Genomic DNA, 21,281 nt, shown 5'->3' on the forward strand with positions numbered 1-21,281 from the left:
AGTTCGTCTGACAAGGAACCAAGCTATAATTATTGACACTATGACTTCATCATAACCTTTACAAGTACAATGAAGTTTTTATAATGTTGCTGAGGTGAACCCATCTCAAGCTTGAAGACATCCAAATCTACGATAATTTCTAGAAGAGAGCTCCAGGGTACCTCATCCATGTGTATAAATACCTGATAGGGAGGGAATAATGAAGATGAAGTGAGGCTCCTCTCCATGGTGCTCAGTGAGACGACACAAAGTGATGAACAATCACTTCCATTACAACCATCTCCCCAGGTCCCTTTTAAACCCAGCGAATTGGTGAGGGCTAAATTAATAATTCCTCCCACCCTACAATCATAGAATTGCTCAGGTCGGAAAAGACCTTAAAGATCATCAAGTCCAACCACAAAGTGAAACAACAGCCAACTTCAAGCTCAAAATGGGAAAAGTTTTGGAAGGGCAAGCCTGTGTTCTCAAAATGCTTATCACAGGATATACTAAATTCTTAAAACACTTCATAATGGATCAGGGAGGGATTGCAACCCCTCTGTAATTTTACCAGAATATCCAGATTAAGCACTCTGTATGTACTATGCAAAAGATCAGGGTAGATTATTAGCCTTTTGGAACAATAAAACTCATCAGCAACGTCTCTCACATCAGACAGTAAACATGTGAATTTAAAGCCCAATCCATTTTCACAGTTTGCATCAAATCCTGTTGCAGCTCACCTTGCAAATATTAACTTGTCTATCTCACCCTCACAGAAATTGAGGATATAAGGTACAATTTTAAGTACTTTCTCCAGTATAAAACTTGTATTTTCAGGGGTCTGCACCAAGTTTTTCACTCTGCTGACTCTTTTCATACATCTCCTGATATCTTTTGTTGTTGTTGTTGTTTCTTTGTATTTATGTATCAAAAGGTTTGGGACAGATGGATGACTCCCTGTCACAGGGATACTTACAAAACCCCATTTCTCCTAAAGAAACAGTCAACATAATCTACTTGCCAAGGGTCCCATGACACAGCTGCATACACAGAGTTATGGCACAGTCACATTCCCAGAAGACTGGATAGAATAAAAAGCACAAGTAGATACCTATATCCACATCCCTATGAATTTAAGAACGATAAATGTGAGGAAGCTTTCAGCTTTCTGATTTCAAACTGGGTATAAACAGAGAAAGAGAAGAGAAATGGTATTTCTTCCTATTTCTTCCTATAGCAGTCACTTTTGCCTTCAGAAACAGTCACTATATTTCAGCCATTTCCATATTGGAACCTCCCTGTTTATTTCCTGTTGAGCTTATTTTTCTTGTCTTTCTTTCAGTTAATGCTGATGTTCAAAAGAAAGAGGAAAAAAGCTGTAATTCTCTTCTCCTTCCAATCAAATTCACTCTCCTGGTTAACACTTTCTATAGCTACACGTCCAGGAGCACACATCCCTTGACTTCTCCTCTCTGGATGCTTCCTGATTACCACACCTCATAAATATATGTATTTATGAGTTCACTAATTGTGGTCAGAAGCCCTTAAGCCCCCCATGTCAAAAAAGTATGAAGCAGGCTGGCCAGACATTAAAAGCATTTCAATGAGTTCCTGATATCTATTTTAGTCCAAACTGACACACCAACTATTTTACTATATCAATATGAAATGGAAGAATAGTCCGAAACTGACAACTGCTGACCATTTTCTTTCCTTTGGAATGCTGCCTTTAGCAGTTACTAACTCAAGGTCTTAGTTCAGTACAAGGCAAAAATTTATAGTCTCTTTCCTAACACACAATCACGTATTTTAGAAATACACCAAAAGGTCAAAATGAAAAATATGATAGAGACCAAAGTCAAAACAAGATTAGCAATGCAAGCTGCAAAGGTGCAGAAAATTTACTTCAATTGTATCGATGTTTTAAGGAGATTAAATGTTCAGGAGAAGCACAAAGAGATAATTCACAAAAAACATGAGCTACAAGAACTGTAAGAAATGAAGCAATATGACATCCTTCAGCCTGCTGAACAGGAGGCAAGCACATCTCAGCAAAAAAAAAAATCAATAAGTATACCCATCCTAGACTAGCTGAAACAAGGGCTGATGTCATGCACAGCTGCTGTAAGTGAGGGCTGTCTCAGGAACCTTTATATCACTTTTGAAAAGTGGTCCAGAAGTATTTGCCTATTACTCAGGAGCCACTGCACCTCACGATAGACAGATGGAGAAAAATTTTAAAGAATACTGACAAGGAGCTGAGCTACATCTACTGTCAAGCAGTAATCCAGCTTCATTAAGATGTCTTGCAATATTCAGAATGACACCCTTTCCCAAATCCCATGGGAAAGTCCTGACGTACCTCAAAGGCTGGGTTTAACCCAATTTTCTTGCAACACTGCTGTATAACCAGCAGTACTCAGCAACTCCCTTTGGAGTCAGCACCAATTCCTAGTTGCAATATTAAAGGAAATGATAATGAGGAAATATCATTTGAGTTGGGAATAAAAGAAAATCCACATCTTTAATTAGAACAAGGTGTCCAGCCAGATACTTGCCTCAGTTTTCAACATCACTCCAAATGCCCACTGTGGTCCATTGGAACAACTGGAAGTCCACATACATACCGATCCCTTCTTATAGCTTCAATTGCTGATCTTACGAATCTCTTTGGCAAGGTATACAGTATTATAACAGAACTTTTCCCAGAAACTCAAAACTTCAACTCTTTGAAAGGGTAGATAACAATAGGACAACGGGAAATGGTTTTAAGTTGAAGGAGGGAAGATTTAGGTTGGATGTCAGGGGGAAGTTCCTTACTATGAGAGTGGTGAGGTGCTGGAACAGGCTGCCCAGAGAGGTTGTGAATGCCCCATCCCTGGAGGTGTTCAAGGCCAGGTTGGATGGGGTCCTGGGCAGCCTGGTCTAATATTAAATGGGGAGGTTGGTGGCCCTGCATGTGGCAGGGGGTTGGAGCTTTGTGATCCTTGAGGTCCCTTCCAACCCCGGTCATTCTGTGATTCTGTGAAAAAGCACAGAATTGAGTAGTAACAATTCTGTATTTCTACAAAAAGGCTACAACAGAATTCTAACTGTTGTTAAGTTGCACCAATGGTTGGCAGCAACCCTACTTCTGAACAGGACAGTGATGCAAGCAATTGAACTTAACCCCTTCAAGTACTGCTTACTGAATATTGCCCAGGAGAGGCAACAGCTGTACAAGTAGTAAATAGAAGCAGTATTTGCTGTCTTTCCAGAATACCAAACGCAAAGTGTAAATTAGAATTAGTGATAACGAGAGCATGCTTCAAGGAGATTAGGAGCTAGACATGTCTGAACAGCTAAGGGAAGCAGTAAGGTATTTCAGTTATGCATTATCAGAGATAAAAATATTTGGCTTTTTCTACTATTTGACTTTAAACTTGCCCTTCCTACTTGGGTACTGAATGATTATAGCATCCCAGCCCTTTATTACACAACACTCGGCTGCGTCGGATTTTAATTTCTGACTCACTTTGCAACAGTTTGAGTTGCCCTCATGTCATCCCTATTTTTATGAAAGCCAGAAGAGCACATCAGATAAGAGGCACTTAAGTACTCGGGAGGAACAGTGCATGACAATAGTCACGTTGTCCCACTGCATGGCAATGGCCCCATTACAAAAACCAATGACCTGTAAAAAGTTTGACTTAAGCCTATTGTGGCTCAAGTGTTTTCCAAAGCCGGTAATTACAGCCTCTGTTACATACAGAGAAACGAAGAACAAAGTGATTCTTATTCAGGCGACTGAATGGCAGTTTAATGTAGGCCGACCATAAAAATTCTTCCAGTTACAGCTTTTGGAGATGATACACGAATAAAGCAGTGCAGTAAGGCACCATGGCTGCTAAACCAGTTGACTGACTTTGGCAATTCCTCACAAAAAGGGAAACCTTCAAAAAATATTGGTCTGCAGAAGAAAAAACGGCTCAATCCTCTACAGCAAAGTCTGATGCTGTAGCAATTCAGCTTTATGCTTCTCATTACTCCATACTGCCCAGTGGAAGAAAGCATTTGAGAACCTTTTGAGAACCCAACCCACCGCTTCCTTCGCAGCCACCCCCATCAGAAGGGACAGTCTGGATCAAAACTGTAACAGGTTTTGTAGCGCCCACATAGGAAAGAAAATATAATACAGCCTTCCATGAAAAGAACGGTTTGGGTTTGCCCTAACCACAGCTCTGTTAGTACTCAATTACGTCCAAAGCCACCAGCGTATGTTGCCCCTCGTCCTGCAGGGCTGTCAAAGGACATGGCAATGGCTGGGTAAGGTCTTCATGGTATGGGGCACATGAAGAAATGAAGGCAAACACTAAAAAATGAACTAAAAAACAAACAAACAAACACAAGCAAGCAGGTTTCACTACCTCCACCAGAAGATGTTACACCATTTTAGAGCAGATCTGAGCATATCTTAAGATGACCCAGAAGATGAAGCTTACTTTATAGTGCATGGCTGTTACACTATTCTTCCCTGGGGGAGAAAAAAAAAAATGCAATTCTTATCCAACAATCTGAACTCTTGTAGAAACATCTGGTGGTAATAAACTGATGTTACAACAGTTCCATTGGTCTGTACTACACAGAGCTATCAACCCAGTCTTCCTTGAGGCCCTGTCAGAGCATGTAGAAACATTAATACTGGAGGCCACTTAAAAATGTTTTAATAATAAAAATAAAAACTAAAAATAAAGTTTTTAAGATACTGAGTAGCATTTGCTCTGAAAATAGAGTCTGTTATTAGAGACCAGTAATCAAAGGAACTTTGCACATGAACTTCAGGAAGCAAGGAATCCTTAAGCATTTGCAATCTGTGCTCATAATGTGTTTCACAGAATCACCGAGGTTGGAAAAGACCTTCAAGATCATCCAGTCCAACCATTCACCTATCACCAATAGTACTCACTAAACCATGTCCCTCAGCATGGTTTGAGCATCTTGTAAAAGTACTCCACAGTGGCTAGAGTGAAAATAGGAGGAAAAGCCTCCAGAAAAGAGAACAACTACATTTCCATACAAAGTGAGTGTTGTTTTGCTGTGACTACGCAGGCAACTCATCTTCTTTATGCAGCAGTATTTCACAGGCTGGAGGATTCAAATCCCAATGCAATCTGATACAGAAGTCAGCTTTAGGAAAGATGCCACAAAGAAGTAAAGCATTAGGTATTCCAAATGAAGGATTCTTAACACATTATTAATGAAAGTGGGGACATTCATAACGTGGAAGAGGTTCTGAGAGAGCTTGTTAAAGGCAGGGGTTGGAGGCCTACCATCACACAACTTCTTGCCAGCAGAGAACCATGGATGTTTATTCTGTTTTAACCACAAAGTGCAATCAAGACAATGAAGCTTCTTTTCTACCACAATTAATACCTAGAAACCCCATACAAAGGCAACCAAAATGCTTGGTGGCAGAGTAGCAGTTCTATTAGGGAGAACTCAAAATGCTGGAACCCATCAAATTGTGAGACCAGGAGACAGGGAAGAGATAGAGCTTGATTAACATCTGTGGCATCTGCGAGATGATGGATTAAATGAACCCTAAGTCCCCTGTTAAAAGAATGCATTGATATTTGAATAAACTAATAACTTCTTAATTTTCATAGGGAAGACCTGGAAAGAAGCAGCAGATAGTATGCTAGATGGGCCAGTGACGTGATGCATTTTTCACATTCTTCAATTCCACAGCTTCACCTTTTGCTTCTATCATTGAAGCTGAAGCATGGTTCTGTCAAAATCCAGCTGAAAGCCAGCTCAAGATGCCTATCTTGAGGCTTGGGAGAGACTAAGTCTGAAAATTAAATGAAGTAACAAAGAAAACTGAGTTTTCTTGCACAGAACAGTTCAGGAAAATGCAAAAACTGAGGGAAAAAAGCACACTTATGAACGTGCCAGAAAATCTACACTGTGTATTCTCATCTTTAGACAGTTTATTTGTTGTTTTGTTGCTGTTATTTTTAAATCAAATAAGCCAAGAACAGTTCAAATTCTCATGCACACTTTAACATTCAAATATCATTAAAAGAACTCAAGTCTGGTTTCTCAGCTCTACAAGAAGCTGCAGACAACCAAAGAACATACACATACATATTTGTACAGAAGTTTAAGCTCATTTTTCAAAGGAAAACAAGTTGTCACCAAAGGCTGCTGAACCAATTTAACATACCCAATTTGTCCTTGCTGCTGTCAAAGCTGCAGAGCCTGCTACCCCTTTTCCTCCCTGCCAAGCCTTTCCTCATCCTCTCTGCCTGACTTGAGCAACCCTGGCTTTCCTTCCGTAGCTTCCTATTGCTGCCTACACATTTTTGGAGCTGCTTTTACTTACTGAGACAGAATAAAATCTGTTCAGGCTTCTTTTTTTCTAGTTTTGTGTTAGTGGGTTTTTGTTTTTGCTTATTTTTGCTATGTAAATATGGTTAAGTGGCTCAAAAAGAGCTCTAAAAAGCTCTGGAGCTACTACAAAGGCAGCAGAAGCACACAGCCAATAGTAAAGGGATAGACTTCCCATATTCTATAGGTATATTATATATATCCATATATATCAGCTGGTGTATCAACTCATTGCTCCTTCTGGACTACACCTGGGTGGAGCGTGGGGAAAATAAGTAGGCAACAGAGAAGCGAGAGTTGGGTTTCAGTGACATTGCTTTCTTCCATACAACTGCACAAATCATTTGTAGTCCAAATCTGACAACTCCGAGCTTCTGACAAGTAAACCATTAAATTGCATTTACTGATTTATAACACAAGGGCAAGCCAAGGGGGAGGGGAGGAATGGCAGAGCTCCAATAGGGAAAGTGAGCTCTTCCACTATAAAGAATGAAGAGGATGAAAATAATTTGGTTAAATAGCAACAATTAGCAGTCACATATCATATTCAACTTCAGCCTTATCTTCCTCACTCCTTTGACCTATCAGCCAGTACCCAGGTGCACCTGACCAACCAAATCAGCATATGTGGATAAGACCAAGAGTCTTTAACAGTCATGTACTGGATACTCAGTAAATGTCAGAGTGGAAAGAAGGAGGAGTAGCTGCTGATCGACACCACTCACACAACCAGTGTAGTCTGGACCAAACTTTATAGCATTCAGCCTTCTGGCTGAAATAACACTCACCTCCTGGTGCCTGAGCTACCTCCTCACACAGGGGTCTCGCTGACCTACGCAGTCCCCACAGACATCTTCTTCCTACCAAAGACGAATGGTTCTTTAGCTCACCATCAGAGCAACACCTCTGCTCCCCACCCTTCATTTGATATGGAAGCAAATGGAAACTACAAAGGACTTTCATGCTCCATTTTAACTGTAGATAATAGAGTTTTTAAGTTCAGCAAAGTTATAATTGTCAAGTGTTTCGTTTCTGGAACAGATGTAAAACAACTGTGTAACAGCCTAAGCATAAGACCTTTGATACATTAATTGCTTATCATTAATACAAGATTAGTCTCCCATTTCCTGAGTGAACAGCAAGAGAAGCAATTTTTCTCCTGGGTTTTCTGGGTTTGAAATGCTTGTAAATACAACAACAGCCTGCAATGTTCTTCTGAGCCAATTGTCATTTAAAACCTCAATCTTTTACAACGTGAAGCTTTGATGGTGTCACAAAACGTGTGCAAAGGAAATCCATCAAGGCACAGAAAGTCAACTTGTGGAATACTGAACACGCTCCCTGAAGTGCATCACACAACTCCTTAGCTCTACAAACTTCCACTGTTAAAAATGGAAGCATCTCCTGGTTTTGCATCAGTGCATGAGCTGAAGGCCTTGAGGGCACAGACTCAAAAGAAAAAAAATACAGGCTAACTATCCTGTTTCCCTCAGAACAATGGCAATTTCCCCTAGAAACACTTAAGAGTGTTTACTAACACTGCACAGCAGTTTTTCTACTAGGATCAGAATGTATCAGGTGATAAAACTTACTGAAGAAATTCTTAAGGCCAGGAATTTGGGCAAAAATGGACGGAATTCCTGGGTAACAGCACAGACAAATAAGGTTTGTTTGCATCTGATAGAAGGCAGATAAAGATAAGCAACTGTAATTTACACCCAAATCAACAAAACATCTGAGAGTTAACTACCATGGCACCAGCTACAGATACTCAGCAAAAACTCAATTAAAATGCAGCCACGTTCTTCTGTCCCAGAGCTGTACAAAGAGCAATGGACACCAAAAGGAGGTGAAAAGAAGCAATGTGAGTGAGCAGCAGAGCTTGTGTTATGCTTTAACAAATCCTCTGGCAGCTGTACAGCTAATGTCCCTTCTACACAAATAAAAAACATTTCAGACATTAATAAGAGTTATTAAGATTTATTCCAAAGAAGTCATGGAACGGCTTGGGTTGGAGGGGACCTCAAAGATGATCTAGTTGCAGCACCCAGCCATGGGTAGGGTTGCCAATCACAAGATAGGGCTGCCTGGTATCCCATCCAACGTGGCCTTGAACACCTCCAGGAATGGGGCATCCACAGCCTCTCTGGGCAGCCTGTGCCAGTGCCTCACAGCCCTCTCAGTGAAAAACTTCCCCAACATCTAATCTAGATTGCCCCTTTTAATTTAAAACGATCCCCTGTTGTCCTGTCACTATGAGACCACGTAAAATGTTTGATTTCCCTCCTGTTTACAAGCTCCCTTTAAGTACTGGAAGGCTGCAATGAGATCTCCCCGCAGCCTGCTCCTCTCTGAACTAAACAATCCCGACTACCTTCAACCTTTTTCACAGGAGAGCTGCTCCAGCCCTCTGAGCATCTTCGAGGCCTTCCTCTGGACCAGCTCAAATGGCTCCACATCTGGGGGCCCCAGGCCTGGACACAGTACTCCAGATGGGAACTGACATGGATGGAACAAAGGCAGACAAACCCTTCCTCTCCCTGCTGCCATCCCTCTGTTAATGCAGCCCAGGATACTGACCAGGCTGTAAGTGCACACGGCCAGCTCACGTTACCCTTTTTATCTACTAGGAACCTCTCTGTTATCTTCTCCATCTACCAGGACCCCTCTGCCCTTCTCCGCAGGGCTGCTCTTAAGGAGTTCCAATTCAAACCGGGAAAATTGTCCTCACCAAACACTTCCCCCACCCTATGCTATTTTTTCAAACAGACAAGAGAAGATTTTTATTTTTATTTTAAATTAATCAAACGAAACTCAAGACACGGATTTCAGAGATGCAGACAACTTGCACCTAAATACACGAGAACTTCACATTTGCTATGTAGCAAGTTAAGGGTTAAAACCATCTCAGATCCATCTTGCACGTATCAGTTACATTGTTTTAACAGCATCTGAAAGCAGAGAATTTCAAATATTATTTTGAAATAGCTATTTCACTAGCATGCCTGCTTTCAATTTTCCATCCTCCATTATCCACAAAATACTTGATATTAAAATATCATTTGAATAACCAGAGCTGATGCTTTTATAGACCAGGATAAGTGTCCAGAACAAAAAAAAACACCACAAAAAACAAATATTTTATTCCTCATTTGCCAGAAGACAGACATACTTTTAGAGCTTTCTTCTGTCAGATTTTAATTAAGAGAAAGCACAGTGTGTAGCAACATGCTACCTCTAACTTGCACATTACCTTGCTGTGTTCTGTCACTGCATCAGGTGTAAGAAGTGGCAGTATAGGATGAGGGGGAATAGTTTTAAATTAAGACAGAGGAGATTTAGGCTGGATATTAGGAGGAAGTTCTTCACACAGAGGGTGGGTGACACACTGGAACAGGTTGCCCAAGGAGGTTGTGGATGCCCCATCCCTGGAGGCATTCAAGGCCAGGCTGGATGTGGCTCTGGGCAGCCTGGTCTGGAGGTTGGTGACCCTGCACATAGCAGGGGGGTTGAAACCAGATGATCATTGTGGTCCTTTTCAAATCAGGCCATTGCATATGATATGATATTTTTGGAGGTTTGTCAGTTCTCATAGGACACATCTTGCAGGAGAGATTTAAATTCCTTGCTTCTGTGCTTTTATGAGAAGTTAATATTAAAGAGGGATATAACAAATTGCTTTGAAATATTCCTAAGAATAAGATGATGTTTTGAAAGAAAACTATGAACTTATAAATCAACTTATTATAACATTTATGTATTCTCCTCTTACATGCTAAAAAAAACAGCTCACAGAGATAGTACAAATAGCATCACCGTGCCTAAAACGAGTGAAAGCAAAAAGGAAAAAATGCAAAGTAGTAGTAATCAAAGCCAGAAATAACACTATGTAGAAAAACTCAATGCCAAATGACACTGTATCACTGATGTCAAAGCAAACATATGCCATAACGAACAGAAATCAGCAACCTGAGGTGTTTGAGATCCACTCCCGTCCAGCTCAGCCCTAATTTCGCCAAGCAGTGAGCATGCACGTGCACTTCCAGCAGAACAGCAGGTTTAATGGGTTCTCATGGACAGGTGGTAAGTACTGGGGCAGAAGGGAGGAAGCCTTCAATGCCTGAGAAAGCTTGGTCCCAGCCCTAGAAATGTGTAAAAAACTGCACAGTCAGTCACAAAGGAGACGTTTTACGAGCAAATTTATTGCCTTACTGTAGGATGGCTGTCCTTGTGAGGAACAGAAGGAGAACAGCTTACATGGTATTTATTTTTCCCATTGGAGAAGAAAAATGAGTCTGTGTTTTCAATTCCATCAGAACTGGAGCAATATTAACGTGGGTGCAGACTGGATATGAACAGTGAGGAAAGTATAATAAAAAGAAGGAAAAATATTCTCTCCACAATTTTTTATGGCACTAAGTTACAAAAAGCTATCCAGCTCCTCCTTTACACGGCCATTCCAGGGATGAACCATCAAGTACATCACAGATAGAGAAATTCAGGTTCCTGATAACTGACCTGTTCTAGGCCAAGGCATCATCCACAACAACCAAAATGAATGCTTCCAGGCACAATTTATTTCCAAAGAGCTGCAGTGCACACAACCTCCCAGTAAGTTTCTACCACTGAACAAGAGAACAGCCATTGCTTCAGACATCACAGATCAATTCTTTTTAAAACAGCATTAAAATTAATGACAGCATACCAACACTTTTCACAGACCCCTAAGCACACAATACAGGCAAGCGCACAAGTAAAACTATTGAGCTGAGGCTCAGCATTGGGCCTCAAGTCTGCCTGTTTGTTTTTTACATCTCCCACCAGCAGCTTGTGCTGAACTTCACTCAGTTGATAACATCAAAAAGAAAAACAAGAGCTGTGAGTACAAGCTTGAGAGCTTGCCTTCATTTTTCCCTCTGCTCAAGATGCACAAACCACTGCAACTCAGCAAATGAGGACAGTACTTGAGATACTCAATGTCAGCATTCTTAATACCTCAAAATGGTATATTCTGTATTCCTAACTTTGTATATAAATAGAATCCTGTCTTATAACCAGCTTCAAATATGTGTATTACTCATTTGTGAAGAGCTGCAGTTCCAGAACAGGATCACCCTGTGCATTTTCTCCCTCATACAAAGAAATTCACTCCCTTCTGAGATTCTTAAGCACACATCCTCCCACTTTGGTTAATTCTGCTTGGTCCTGACCATGATTTTCAGATAAAATAACCAAATGGAGATAAACTTAAATTACGCAAACATAAGCGTTGTTTTTCTGTGCTGAATAAATACTCCAAAGTCACACACTTGAATTAATGGAAACTCCTCAAATTCGTTTCAAGCAGCTCCATAAGCAGCCACCACATTTTAAAAAAAGAATCACAATGGGCTGACAGTGATCAAAACACTATTTTTGCTTTGTCTTCAATTAATAAAATACATAATATCCACAAAAACAATTCAGTTCTTCAGTTTATTTATTTATTTAAGCTAAAAGTGACCTAAGTATCATAAGTCAATAACCATGTATTGCTCGAACAGGAACAGGTACAGGCTGTGACCTGCACTGACCAAACTGCCTACATATGACACATGTAACCTAAATGGTATGTAGAAGTGCTTAATTATGGAACTATGGCTTACCAGGCAGCCACACTCACAGCAAGTGCTGCTGCTCCAACTGTAATGCATTCATATCCATGAAAGCATGCAGCAAATTTAAAACTTGACAAACATCAGCTTCAAAAAGAAGCAAGGTATGACAGATGAGAGCAATATTCCGCTTGAATTCTGACAGATTAACAAATGATCCTTAAAATTGGTTAAGAAATACTAACTTGGCACTTCAAATATCACATCCAGCATTACCAGTCTATGAAGGTTTTACTAAGAAGTTCACTGCAGCCAAAACTAGAAACAATCTGTTCTGTTTTGTTTTTTATCTGATCTTGAGCCTACTGAATTCCCAGTAGATATTAAAGTAGATAATTCTTTAAAAGGAAAAACAAGTAATGAGCATTTTCCCACCAAGATACTGATCATGCCTTGTATCCATTTACATACACATATCAGCAACATGACTGAAGAAACTTAGCAGCAGAAGTACAAAAGTGCCAATCCTTCCTTTCAAGGACAAACCAGGAATGGTGCTGCAGCACTTTCTTCACTTTACGCAAGGTAACTCCAGGCACTGAATCCTCTAATTACCACAAATGCAAAAAAATAAAAATCTTAGTGTCAAGAAAACATTTAAGAACACAGATGAAAAACCCTACCTTTTGCTAAAACCTACAGCTGATTTACAGAACAGACTTCGGTCTACTAACATGCTAGGATGAATCACAGACTGATGGAATATCCCAGGTTAGAAGGGACCCACAAGGATCATGCAGTCCAACTCCTGGCTCCACAAAAGAGCAACACTGTTCCAACTATAAATTTGAGAGCACTGTCCAAGCACTCCTTGAACTCCAGCAGCTCCGGGCCGTGCCCACTGCCCTGGGCAGCCTGTTTCATGCCCACCACCCTCTGATGCATTACCTTTACCTGACTCCCAACCGCCCCTGCCCTGACACAGTTCCACGCCATTCTTTGGGGTCCTGTCACCAGAGAGCAGAGCTCAGTGCTGTCCCTCTCCTCCCTGTGAGAAGCTGCAGCCACCATCAGGCCTCCCCTCAGCCTGCTCTGAACAAACCAAGGGACCCCAGCCAATCCTCATCCACCTTGTGTTCCAGACTCTTCTCCATCTTCGTAGCTTTCCTCTGGACTCTAACAGTTTTTTTGGTTGTTTTTTTTTTTCTTTGAAGGATGTACATCAGTCACTGCTCCCCTTGCCATCCATAGAATAAAAGCAGCATACATGAACAGCTTCACAACGCTGCTGGCTGAAGGACACTCAGTCTGCTGCTATCTGAGCAGCACCTTTATCTTCTGGTAAAGGGCTAGGATGGATATCTACAGAAGATGCCTGCTTCCATTTCAAAGGTAGAGCTATACTCAATCATAGATCAGAGTCCTTTGAAGCCAGCCTTTTAATTCTGCCCATATTATTCCAGTCTGCTGCAATCAAACACCTGAATGGACAAAAAGCTGCCGCTGAGTCGACTGGCAGCACAAGTTGTTGTACGCGAATCAGCCACTGCGATCAAGTGGAAAAGGTTGCTCTGGTCTAAAGCACTTTTGTTACAACTCTGCTTCAGTTTATCTCAAGCAACCATCATATCATATCCAAGACAAAACCTCCTTTGAATGAAATACACTAAGATTTCAGAAATACGATTCCTATTGGTATCTCCTAATAACAGCAGGGACAACAGACCGGAGCTGAACTGCAATCATGATACAGCAGAAGGCCTCTGAGCAGAACGCAAACCCTACTGCTCCTTACCTTCAGAAGCCAGCTGTGAAGCTTCAGGAATACATCTAGCTCCCTCCCATCCTCCTGCCTAGAAATAAAGATCTACCATGACTGCAAACCATCATCCACCCAGCAGCTACTTGTTAAGAACAGCTTTGTTAAGTCCCATTAAAGAACAAAACAGCAGTAAAAACCCATGACCAACTATTAGCAGCGCAGCATCATTAAGAAGTTATAATTGTGAGGAGAAGTCAAGCTTTAAATATGGATGGCTTCAGCCAAATCCTTATAGTTACCAGAAAGGACGTGATAATCATTAGTCTGATAACACAGCATCAAACACTGTAAGGAACATGGTGATAAAGGTGACTTGTGTCTTCTGAAAGTTTGAGAAGCAACATCACCCATCACTTTCTAGAGAAGTTACTGTTCCAGTATCTCTTCTGATCCTGAAAGGAGACTGCCATATCTTCAAGGGCATGTTTGGCTAACAGGTGAAACAGCAAATGCTGGATGCATATGAGAAGCTATAACTACTCAACTTCCTTTGACAAAATACCAAGTTTAAGTAAAAACTTAGCTTTTAGTCTCCAAATGCCACACTTCAGTTTATCGTGTTTTTCACTTGCTGGTATATCTTTCCACAGCTCTTTGCTGAGAGCTGTTCCCCAGACATGTTGGTTTCATCCTGTGTGCATGGAACTAAACAACAGCAAAACCAAATGTCACAAACTTTTCATCCTCTGGTAATTCAGAATGAGGAAACATATATCATGGAGAAGCTATTATTTTCCTTAGGAGTTGCCTCAATAAAGCAGAGGTCTATATACTTCATGCACAGAATGAGTGCAATTTAAACTAAAGAAGCAAACCGAAGGATTGTGCTCAGTTTTTAAAGATCAGAAATCTTTTCCAGGCAAAACAGAGTCATGGAAAGCAGAGGTGGTGCTGGGTATGAGGAAGCAATCCCTCTCCTGGCAGCAGAACAAAACTTAATTATCACATGAAAAAAAAAAAAAAAAAAAAAAAAAAAAAAGGGAATTTGTCTACAGATGATTTTCAACAAGATGACTCAGCAGAACTGAATTCTGCCCAGGAAAACTCTTCCTGACACCTTTGCTCAACAACGTCCAATGTGAAAATCCAACCTCTTCCTGAGAACAAAGTGTCACATCCCATGCTGGGCATCAGCAGTTAACTCCATGCTCAGCAATCCCCATCCTTCCCCATCAGAAGGAATTGGTCCCAGTACTTTTAACACATATTCACCAGTAGATACAGTGCTGATCTCGCTTATTCTGTACTGAGATCTTGCTGTGAATGCTACAATATTTTTAAATTATCGGTCCAAAGAAACTACATGCTTACTGCTAACTCACAGAACTTTTTGGATAGCATTCATTTGCACCTATTCTCTAAGGCCCTCTTCAGCAAATTGAAGGATTTAATAAATAAGCTGATGCTGTTCTTACAAATGAAAAGCAAGTCTGAAAAGCTAATTTTACTGCAACAGTCCTTCCAAGAAAAGCTGTGCATCACATTATATTGTCCTATTGTCCACAGGATTCCTTCTGTTAAAAACACACAAAAAAAAGAGAGGACCTGAAGGATTACCATAGAATCACAGAATGGCCTGGGTTGAAGAGGACCATAAAGATCATCTAATTTTAACCCCCCTGCTATGTGCAGGGTCACCAACCAGCAAACCAGGCTGCCCAGAGCCACATCCAGCCTGGCCTTGAATGCCTCCAGGGATGGGGCATCCACAACCTCCTTGGGCAACCTGTTCCAGTGTGTCACCAGCCTCTGTGTGAAAAACTTCCTCCTAATATCTAACCTAAACCTCCCCTGTCTTAGTTTTTAGTTCTAGGTTACTAGCTACGAAGCTAATTTCTAAGCATAGCAACAAGCTACTGCCAGGCTAAATAGATGAACAAAGCGAGACTGGGTGAACATACCTGTATGTCTGTGTGTATCAATGCTTATATACACGTACTTTTTTTTCCTACTTGATTTGTGATAAAAACCTCACATTTAAATCAAATAAAAAAGCTATTAAGGCTACAAACTCTTACTTGAACTTTCAGCAGAGGAGGAATATTTCAATGTACCATCCTCTTAAATACCGCCTTCCAGATTTTGCTCTTCAGTCTTCATCTGAAGCAACTTCAAAAGGACAGTGAAAACATTCTGTTTTGCGTAAGTGTCACTTTTTCAAAGACAGGCTAGAATTCAATTCCACACCAGTTCCTTCCTAAGAGCTACCACTGATAAGATCACACATCTGCATTACACAGGTAACACTAAATGCTCTCCAGGAGCTCAAAACAATCTCCTTCCTTTCTTGTACAAGCATCTCAAAGTCCATCTTCTATCCCACTAATTGAAACACATCAGCATTCTCATACCTAGACTTCTGTGCCTAAATGTGTGTAAAACACGTACCTCTCACACTGTAAAAGGCCAGCCAGTTAACATAAGTATAGACACATCTATGGTTTGGAAATAAATGGCTAACGTGTCACATCAGCTGATGCAGTCAGCGTACCAAGTTAACAACTGACTGTCAAATGACAGACTGAATTCTTCTTTTCCCAATTGTTTTCTCTCTTAATGCACTACAGCTACTATCTGCCTACGTTATATAGACAGTGCTTTTCAAAGAAAAGAGAACTCGTTTTAGAGACTAATTACCCTAAATAACTGCCTCCTTTCCCAGCACCAGCAACTCTTACAGGATTTCTACTGCTGCGTCCCTTTCCAGCCATCATCAAGCACCTAAAACACCAAGGGCCTTCAAGATTGAAATCACCTCTTATTTTCCTGTTAGTAGAACTGTAGAGACAGTAAGGATGGGAACGAGGGAGAACAAGCACTGAACTTGTCTCCTATGCATCAAAACCTGGCTTATATTCAACATCACTAGCAGGTCCCTTCTGAACATTCTCTGAAATCACAAGGTTTACCAGAAATTAACCATTTAACTTGGAGTTGCTCATCGCTTCTAGAAAATTGCAACATTAACAGATTGCAATAAATGGGGTAAAACTCCTTCCTGCTGGATTTAATAAATTTCACAACATTGCTGGCTCTCAAACAAAATCAACATAAGGTTTAGAACAGAACTGCAGTTATCTGAAGACAGCAGCACCTTTCCCAGTCTAAAGGCAGTGTTCAATAACTGCAATCACTTTGCCCTGACTACTCATGTGTGATGCATTTCACATCACACCAATTTATTGTTTGTAAATTATTTAACAGCTCTTCACTTGGAAGATATTAAAGAAACTTCCTCCTCCTTGGAGTGGGTAACTCACAGACACACAGCAGAGCTATCCAATTACTCTTAGCTGCTCAACTTACATTTATTTGGTACACTAAAAACCGTTTGCTTTGCAAAATTTGGGAAGGAAGGCTAGAAGCAAAAGCATCATCACATCATCTACTACTTTTAATATCTGTAAGCTTTGGTGAGATTACTACTGGTGCACACAAAAAAAAAAACTGCTAAAATTGAAGGCAATTTTAATCTACTCTTCAAGTCAGAAAGAAAACATCCCTTGTAAGAGATTTTCTGTACTTGCCTGGAGGAAATGTAGTGACCCAGACACCAATGCAGCACTCACTGAAGGTCTGACCAAGATTGAACCTATTTATTTCACAAGACGAGAGATTTCGAGTTTCAAATTACTTAGCAAGGGAAGGGTGGTGGGAGGAAAGAAGCAGCCAAAACCATCTTAATCCTATCACTACTGAAGGAAAGCAATACAGACTTACTTCCTGAGAAGAAATGTGCCGGTAAACAAAATCCACACTTTCTCTTCACTTGCCAATGAAAATATTCTCAAGTCTGGAATAGGCAGATCCAAGCTAAGTTATCAAATTCACAAACATTACTTTGCATTGACGCTAGCATAAAGAGGAGGCAAAACCTGGCAGCACAGATTACACAAATGTTTTACAAAGAAAGAAAGCACTATCTTAGTCCTTGATGCAGTCCCACAGACGGAGCACACAGAATTAACAGCAATGAGGTCAGCCCACAGTATCACAGTATGGAAGATTTTAGGTTTATCCTACAAGAGCATAAGCATACTATGCGTGAACACAAACTTGCTGAAATATTTCAAAGCATTTTCAAATAACAAATATTTGCTATGAGATCACACACACAGTGCACCAGAAGCTTCATCTGTCCCATTTAAAGAGAAAAGGAACCATTTAAGTGACATCTTATATATAAAAAATACATCAAGATCACATTTTTAAGATGCTACAAAACAGTTGTTAAAGTTTTATCAATTTCTGCTGCAGTTAAACTGAAGCTTTAAGAGATTAGCCCAAGGGTTAGAATAACGTTATCCAAACCAAATGTTTCTCTCATTAATATATTACCTTTCTTTGACTGCAGATATCTCACAGCCCTTATCAAAGTAGGCCAGATCCGTTTCATTTCCCTAAGGTTACGCTGGTGAACAGTACACGGGGTATCCATCAACTAAGGAATGGCCACCATTCAGTGACAAATACAGCACCAGCCATTTCTCATCTGTCCTATTTCTTTGGAGAATGGTATGTCTCTTCTAGAAAATCACCACAACTGGCAGACTGAGAGATGCAGTGCCTTTGTCCTTACGTAACTGCTCGTGTCCCCCTTCTCCCCCCCAGGAGGAATAAGAAGAGATTACACGGTTGTTCTCCATTTCAGGGAGGAGGCGGCTGGATAAGACATCAACACAGAAGTTATGTCCTGAGAACCCTCCGTAAAGCAACCAGGGAAGAGGGAGGGATTGGTTTTCATTCCTTTCAGTTGTTGCAGTGGGTGGGGGGAAAATCAATACCTTTTATAGTGGCCCAGTGCAGCCATGTTCTGCAAGCAGCAGCCAGCCCTGCTGTCCTGATCCTCCAGTGCTGGAGCAGGAGGAAGAAAACTGATATCCCAAACACTAAACAGCCTTCCTGAACAACAGATGGCAACAACCCTTCCCCCCCCCCTTAAAGTAAGTATTTTATTCACTATTTGTACATTATGGAAGTTACTCTTTTTAAGGAAACTTCATTCTGACTCTCACCGTACCCCAAGGAGGTGAATCCCAACTCCATCTGATACTTCCATTACCAATTTACAATGCACAGGAGCAGGTATTGCTGTTACCCCTTCTGGGTAAATACTGGCAGGCAGGTTTTTATGGAGGCAAAGAACAGCTTTGGTTCAGCTATAAAGCCACTTCAGTTACTCTTGCTGTGTTATGCACACAGAGCTGACTGATTCTGCAGTTCGTTACACATCACTAGAATAGTGGTCAAGCATGCTGATTTCCTTCTGTTACTTCTCCTTTATGTGCTACCATAATATGTTGACATGTGGCAAAGAGTGGTTAATTTAGCCTGAGCATTTCAGTAACTAAAAGAAAGCACACAAAACAAAGACAGGGCTAAATACTCCTGCATGGATCCTGCAAGTAAGAAGACAGCTAAGAATTAAGTACATTCAGTGTTCTTTTACCAAGACAGCTCATGAGCAGCCAAATCCACCTCCCATACAGCACCACGTCCTCCCTGGCCCAGCCACCTCTGCCCTGAAGTTCTGAAGTCAGCGCCTGTCTGTGATCCAAGGGCACAGTGATGCAACACTCCACAGCCCGCTTCTCTTCCAAAAAAGAAAGTGCATTGAAATGAAAGTGGACATGAAGAAAGTCAGGCCTGTAACCAACAATACTTAACCTTGCACCGTTGTTCTGTGTGTAAGAAGTATTTGATTCTTTGGCCACTAACAAAATTTTAAGTTGAATCCCTGCTCTTCTACTTCATATGGATATTTTCAGCCACAACACCAACACACAACTACTCTCTGGATTATAATAGTGTCAATATTGATTGTATTCCATTGCAGAACACTATGTGAATAACTTACACATTTCCATCCAATTATTATTAAGCCCCAATTTCAAGCCAAGCCCTCTCATTGTAATAAATGCATACTTCGTGGCTAGTTACCGTCTCTTACAGGGGGTGAAGGGGGGGGGGGAGTTGGTGTGCATTGCAAGTTCTAAAACCTCGAGCAAAGAGATGTGTGCCTTCCATTGTAAACAGACACTTAAAAATTTCTTCCAAAAGATACATGACAGCAGAATCACACTCAGTGCTTTAAAGCATTAAAACCAAAGTCGTGAAGTCTTCAAAAGGGAAACCTGCAGAGCTCAGTGCAATGATTTTTGAAAGCATAGAGAAAAATGTTACATTTTCCAGACGAAAGAAAATCCAGGTGACTTCCTGTTCTAACTGCACAGGTGGGCATCGAACGGAAGAGGGAAGGGGGATACTCATAGGTGATAAAACATTCAAGAAGGAAAGAGGGATACTTACAGGCAAAGAATGTCGAAAAGGGAAAGGGGAATGCTCATAGATGATAGAACGTTAAATTAAAGAGAGAAAGGAAGATAAAACAACGCAGATCACGAGTACCTTTAGCCCAGCACATCGGGAATGGGCTGCAGCCGCTCTTCTCCATACAGACAGCACCTGCTGGCTGCGGGGCCTGCCGGCCTGCCCCCCCCGGCAGCAGCAGCATGCACCCGAGCGCGCAGGGCTGCAGCCCGGCTACGGCGGCTCAGCTCTCAGTGCCGGGGCTGCCGGCGGTCCCCGGTCGCCACCAATTCCGGCGCGGGGCCACAGCCGCCAGCGGCCGCCGGGAGAACGGGCGCTGCCTCCATCCTCGGCCAGCCCCGAGCAGGCAGTGCCCTGCCAGTCCCTTCCTTCCTTCAGCGGGGAGGGGAGGAAAGGGGGAGGCGATTAGCGAGCGCCGCATTAATATGCTAATCTCCCCCTTCTGCTCAATGCAGCCGGCAGCCTCCTGTTTACAGAACTGACGGCGGCTTCGCAAATCGACTAAGCCGTAAATCAAGCCTGACCCGGGTCATGTCTGGAGCTGCGCTCGCCGACCGCTTTTTGTTCCGCTGAGGCTCGCAGAAGCCCCCCCGGCGTTTGCTTTGCAGGAACTGCCCCGGGAGGAACAATGGGAGGCGAACAATGAGCGGCTCCGGCGCGTCCCTGCGAGGATCTCCGAGCGCTTCCCGGTCCGGAGACCTTGAGGCAGCCGTGCTGGGCAGCGCCTCACAGCGCACCGACTCGCGGCTACTTCGAAGGGAGCGGACCTGACGGCGTCACCTGCTCTGCTCCACAACCGCGACAAAACGGAGCTGAAAGAAGCTTGGCCGTAGGCGGGTGCGTTGGAAAGAACGCAGCAAAAGCTATTAAAACCCGAAAAGAACCACCCGAAAACGTGAAACACCTTCCCCCCCCGCGAATCTCTCAAACCCGATGCCACTGATGAATCAGCAGCACTCCCCGTGTCAGGGCTGCTTTATATACCTCTGCTCGAAAGGCAAAGGTCAGTGCGAGTGTACACAGCCATGCTGCACTAAGTTTGCTCTCAACCCGCAGCACAAAACCTCAAAGCTACTTACAGCGGTTTGTTTGAGCGTAAATACTGGGCAAGCACATGTTTATAAACATCTCAGCTGCAGGTGGATGTGGAAATAAAGAAATTACCCCTTCTACCCTCAGCA

The 21,281-nt window shown here is 41.9% G+C and overlaps 1 protein-coding gene across 10 annotated transcripts in view; it reads right to left on the reverse strand.

Annotated features, from left to right (window-relative positions):
• PTK2 (protein tyrosine kinase 2) overlaps positions 1–21,281 on the reverse strand; it is a 195,521-nt gene that overhangs the window by 119,862 nt on the left and 54,378 nt on the right. The window contains exons 1-2 of one of the 10 annotated variants that reach the window (XM_085221743.1): positions 20,179–20,682; positions 7,143–7,214 (exon numbers count right to left, since the gene is read on the reverse strand). The exons of 6 other annotated variants lie outside the window; for them this stretch is intronic. In XM_085221743.1, the coding sequence (XP_085077869.1) occupies positions 7,143–7,214; positions 20,179–20,284 (178 nt within the window). In that variant the 5' untranslated portion in view covers positions 20,285–20,682. Of the gene's footprint in view, positions 1–7,142; positions 7,215–20,178; positions 20,683–21,281 lie in introns of those variants that run through there. 3 more of the 10 variants (XM_085221748.1, XM_085221744.1, XM_085221746.1) reach the window with 3 other exon arrangements.

This window comes from Meleagris gallopavo, chromosome 3 (assembly GCF_905368555.1).
Source record: "Meleagris gallopavo chromosome 3, MGAL_WU_HG_1.1, whole genome shotgun sequence".
Classification (NCBI taxonomy): Eukaryota; Metazoa; Chordata; class Aves; order Galliformes; family Phasianidae; genus Meleagris; species Meleagris gallopavo.